Consider the following 5,307-nt stretch of genomic DNA (forward strand, 5'->3'; position numbering starts at 1 on the left):
GGAATAACCCCTGTTTTACCATGTGCTCTCTTGATCACATGGCCCCAAGCCAGTTTGCTTCTCCAGGAGAGCTGGAAGGGCAGAGGAATCCCTGCTGCTTCCTGCTGCTCCATTTAGGCTAGGGTGGTTCAGAGCATGCATGTGATGAGCTTGTCCCCTGGTAGGCTGGCTTCTCTCTGACACTCTTGGTTCTTGTATCCTTTGCAGGATTCCAGGGCAAGGCTGAGCTCCTTGAGGTCTTCAGCACTGAGTTCCAGATGCGTCTCCTTTGGGGTAGCCGCGGTGCTGAGAGCAGCCAGCGGGAACGCTATGAGAAATTCGACAAGGTCCTCACCGCACTGTCCCACAAGCTGGAGCCCTCTGTGCGGTTCAGTGAACTTTAACCAACGTGAGACTCGGAGTTAAACTCACAGGGGTAGGGTGGCACCGATCAGTCCTTCAAGAGGCCAAGTAACCAGGTCCCCAGTCTGCAAGCCAGCCCACTCCTCCTCATGCAGCCATGGGGGCTAGGCAGCTGTGGGTACCACAGACCCAGAAGGGGAGCCAGCCAGGCGTGGATGGAGGACATGAGGAAGAAAGTTGGCATTTAACATCTGCAAAGGAAAGAACTAACCAGGATTGAAATCGCGGCATTGGGATGGGTACAGCTGTAGTTCTCTGGAGAAGAGAAACCTCCTGAAAAGTTCCAGCTTGCCCAAAGTGATGGGGGTGGAGGAGGGGGAGAGGGCCCAGAACAGCTATTGTGATATAGGTCTATCCATGCTCCACACATGCAAACTACAGGAGGCTGCATTTTAATTTCCACCCAAAGCAGTGACCTCCCCTCCTCGACCACCAATACAAATCAATAGTGGAATCTCACTAACGGACCCACCCCACTAACATCCTATCGAAATTCCCTGGGCAGTCCTGGTGCAAATGTTTCGAGCTGCACATTTGTGGAGGAAGGAGAGCGCTGATCACTCCCAGCCGTAGGACCTCCTGCTGATTCTCAGCTGTAGTTTAGGCCAGTGTGTGCATCCCAGCTGATCTACACAAAGATGCCTGTGAAGCCAGAAATCCACCTCCTCTGGCCCTGCAATCACAAGGTATCTCATTACCATTGTGTTCTTCATTCAGCTTTGCTGGTTCTTAGCCATGTGGGGTCCAGTTGCTATGATCACCCAATGCCGCCCCCACTCACGCAGCCTGTTGGCCTCAGATATTTTATCTTTTCTCTGTCTTGTCTGAGGCCTCTTAATTCTGCCTGTAAATAAATTTCACATTTACTTCTTGATGTACAGACTTGTGAGGGCATTCTTGTAAATAATTATGCTCACGTCATTTTGTCTTGTAAATAAGTGTACATATATCAGGTGGGGGGGCTTTGTTGTTGTTTTTGGTTCTTGCATACAATAAACTTTTATGCTCTTCCTCAATGGATTCATGTCTTTGGAGGACATTTTAAAATACTTTTCTATAGTGACACAAACTCATACCATTCAAGATGCATTTGTACTGATGCCCCAAGTGTCGGTGGTGTCTATTTATTGTGCCACAAGCATTGATGGTGTTTCTTCTTTTGTTGGCATTACTTTAGAAATTTAATGCACCTGCGGCATACAAATAGAACAGTTGCAGTGGGAATAGCTTGAGGACATATCAAGTAATAGTAATTTCACCTATTGGAGGCAGGAACGTAGTGAAGCTGACTTTGTTCCTGCTGTTCCCTCTTGGTGTAACTCCAGTTGACTCAGTGGAGTTAAATTGATCCATTAAGTCCTAATATGGTTAACGCAGTCCTAACAGACAAGCCAACTATAGAGGAAAAATGATGAACCAGTTCTTAATGTTGCCCTGGTTGTAAAGAGTCTGCTTGCAACCTAAAATGTCTACATACTATGTAGAGTCAAAACCTCACCCCAATGCGTAACAGTTCACGTTAAGCCTTCTCACTGCACTTGGCTGCTCCTAGGGTTCCTCCTTCAGAACTGTTCAGCCCACTCCCTAGATCCTTTCTCCCCAAAGGGTCACTCCCACCTCCCTTATCCAAATGGGGCAATGAGCCATCTGCAACAGTGAGTCAGCAGAGCTCACTTAATCTTTTCCCAGCAGGAGGAGCACCAAGATCAAGGGTTAGATGTTTCAGGCCAGACTTGAATAAGTCTCACATGTGCTCCCTCTCTCTGCCATGCTCTATACCAGTGGAACAGTGCTTCTGTACTTCTACAAAGATGGTCTCAAATTTCATCAAATTAATTCAGATCTTGTTTCAAGCCTGCTGTCAGGTACTCTTGTCTGATTGCTTCCTAAGGCTGGTACTACCACAGTTCAGACTAGGGGCTTTCTGTACTCATGGCCGTACCTGGCTATTGGATGACTGTGCAGTGCTGCTCCTTGAGCATCCTTAAAGGCTGCAGAGCTATTTGGTTTCAGAGTAGCAGCCGTGTTAGTCTGTATTCGCAAAAAGAGAAGGAGTACTTGTGGCACCTTAGAGACTAACAAATTTATTAGAGCATAAGCTTTCGTGAGCTACAGCTCACTTCAACGGATGCATCCGACGAAGTTAGCTGTAGCTCACGAAAGCTTATGCTCTAATAAATTTGTTAGTCTCTAAGGTGCCACAAGTACTCCTTTTCTTAGAGCTATTTGGGAAGCATTTCACATGCCTTTCAAAGACCATGGGGGAAATGATCTGTGATGTACCCTAGGCACAGCAGAGGTCCTTCTGAGGACAATGCATTCACATACCTTCAAAAGATCCGTGGGCTTCTTCTGATAATGTGTTTGTTGCCTAGTGGGGACGACTCATCAGCTTATGTTCAAAATCAGATGGTCCCCAGAGTCTGAGGTCCACTAAGGGCTCTTCAAAACATTATCAAACAGTAGCCCAGTCATAGAATCATAGAAGGTTAGGGTTGAAAGGGACCTCAGGAGGTCATCTAGTCCAACCCCCTGCTCAAAGCAGGACCAATCCCCAATTTTTGCCCCAGAGCCTGAAATGGCCCCCTCAAGGACTGAACTCACAACCCTGGGTTAAGCAGGCTAATGCTCAAACCACTGAGTTATCCCTCCCCCCCGGGCTGGGACTAACCCACTCAGTCTTGAATGCAACATGTAGCATGTAACAGACACCTGAGGGTGTCTGGTGAAATAGAGAGAGGGTATCATCAGCACCTAGCTCTAAAAACCTCTCCATCTTTTCATCTTCTTTGCTTTACACCAGAACAAGCCATCTACCCATCCATTCATAAATGATGATTGCTGGTTATCGCCCAGCTATCCTCTGGGTCTGGCATTTTCAGCCCACTACAGGATAAAAACCTCTCCAAAATTTCTCTTGGTCATTAGAACTCCTGATTGGCTTGTACATTATTTTCACTTTGCTGTAATTCTGGTGACCAGAACAGCCTGTTCTGGCTGATGGTTGGATTACGGGCTCCAAAGCCCACTTAAAAAAAATAAAACCACTCAAAACCTAGGGTTTGGGGAATTCTGTTTATCCCATTGGAATTGCTGTGGCGGCTGCTGTGATTGCGAAAGGAACAGAAGAAGATCCATGAGGTTGTGCAGGGAGAGGAGGAAGCCAAGTAACAATATGTGCTGCACCTTCTGGAAAAAATTGGAGTATTGGATTTAGTGAGAAGGCGCCACCCAATGGTGCTTTTAGAGTTGCGTAACTTACCACTACAGCCTATGTTGGTATAATTTATGTCGCTCAGGGATGTGAATAAACTACCGCCCTGAGAAACACAAGTTAAACCAACATACATGCTTGTGTGTACAGCGCTCAGCTGAGGTAATAGGGTATTTTGCATCACCTACCTTGTCTCTCTCATGTCGACATTACCACTTATGTCGGCAAAGCTGATGTCGCTCAGGGGTGTGAACAAGTACTGCTGTAAGGTCTCTAGTGTAGACATACCCTGGGACCAACATGGCTACAACACTGCAAACAACTGTCAAAGTGTCTTGGGGCGGGGCGGCGGGGAGCAGGGCAAGTGGGTAATTTACCAGTAAAAGCTGCCTGCTAAAAAGGCAACAGCCTGACACTGCCAGCCATCCACCTGAGCTCAGGTCCCTAGAGCGCTCTCATGCCCCAAACTAACAAGTTTGCACCCGCTGAGGAATTACTATGCTCGGTCCTAAGTCAAGAGGGGCATGCTCAGTGATCCTCTCCAGCAACCTCCTCTGCTCAGTGCTGGGAGGCGGGGGGATGGACAGGCTCCAGAGGGTGCTGCTTCAAATGCTTTTTTGGTAAAAGGAGCCTGTTTGCAATGCCAAGGCCCCCAGGTGTACAGGGCAAAATGAGGGTGTGAAAGTGCCCAGAAGCGCTCCCGTATCCCAAAATAGCAAACTTACCCGTGTACTAATCACCAGGTGAGAGTCTAGGTGAGATCCTCACTTGTGCCATGCAGAACGCACATCTTGGAAGACGCTGTTAGCTGCACCCATCCATGAGTGCAGCAGCTGCTGGTTCCCCCTGTCCCGCTCCTACCATGTGGAGCAGCTTCCCTCTCGCTCGCCCCTCATCGCTGCTCCATCTCATTTCAAATCTCAGACGAAAACCTCTCTCCTCACCCATGCCTTAGGATTCCCACAAATGCAAGTTTGTCTGGTGGGGCAAACACATGCATCCCAACACTGACTAAAGGGGACAACAACGTAACCTGGGCTCCTAGTTATTTTGAGACCCCATGATCCAGGCCTGAGACGTTTGGACCACTCCAAAATCAGGATGATCCCAGAAATGCCCAGATCTGGTACCAACCCGCCCTGCTGCAATGCTCTCCCTCGGCTGCTGTTTCCACTTTCTGGGGTAGACGCAGAGCTCTGCCGGGCCCCTGGGACCCCCCGAGAAGCCAGTGGGAATTGAAGTTGCTCAGGCTGAGGCAGTAGCTGTGCAGAGCCTTTGGGATGCAGCGTGGATGACAGACACGAAATCAGGGGTTCCCAAACTGGGCGTCACGACCCCTCCGGGGATTGCAAGGTTACTAGGTGGGTGTCACGAGCTGTCTGTCAGCCCGGGCCCCTGTTAAATTAACCCTCCCCCCGTGTGTAATTGAGAAGGGGGGGTCACGCTTGCTGTGGGACAGGCGTTGCCCATACGAAGTTTGAGACCCACTGCACTAAAACCGGCGATGCACCCTGAAGCCCCACAGGCCGAATCTTCCCCCTGGGCCCCGCACCCCAGGACCCTGGGCACAGCCCCGCCCCCCCCCGCCTTCAGGCCCCACCCCTCCTGCCTTCAGGCCCCACCCCCTGTCTTCAGGCCCCACCCCGCCCGTTTTGGCTCCTCCCCCCGCCGCAGCCACCGCCCCGCCCCCC

General features: G+C 49.9%; 1 protein-coding gene across 3 annotated transcripts in view; it reads left to right on the forward strand.

Moving 5' to 3' along the window:
* Nucleotides 1-1,422, forward strand: part of SH2D3C (SH2 domain containing 3C) — a 53,929-nt gene extending 52,507 nt beyond the window's left edge. For all 3 annotated transcript variants that reach the window (XM_038374070.2, XM_038374072.2, XM_038374073.2), the window contains one exon: nt 208-1,422. In XM_038374070.2, coding sequence (XP_038229998.1) covers nt 208-383 — 176 coding nt within the window. In that variant the 3' untranslated portion in view covers nt 384-1,422. The remainder of the gene's footprint in view (nt 1-207) is intronic.
* The last annotated feature ends 3,885 nt before the right edge of the window (nt 1,423-5,307 follow it).

Source organism: Dermochelys coriacea, chromosome 16, assembly GCF_009764565.3.
Source record: "Dermochelys coriacea isolate rDerCor1 chromosome 16, rDerCor1.pri.v4, whole genome shotgun sequence".
NCBI classification, from domain to species: Eukaryota; Metazoa; Chordata; order Testudines; family Dermochelyidae; genus Dermochelys; species Dermochelys coriacea.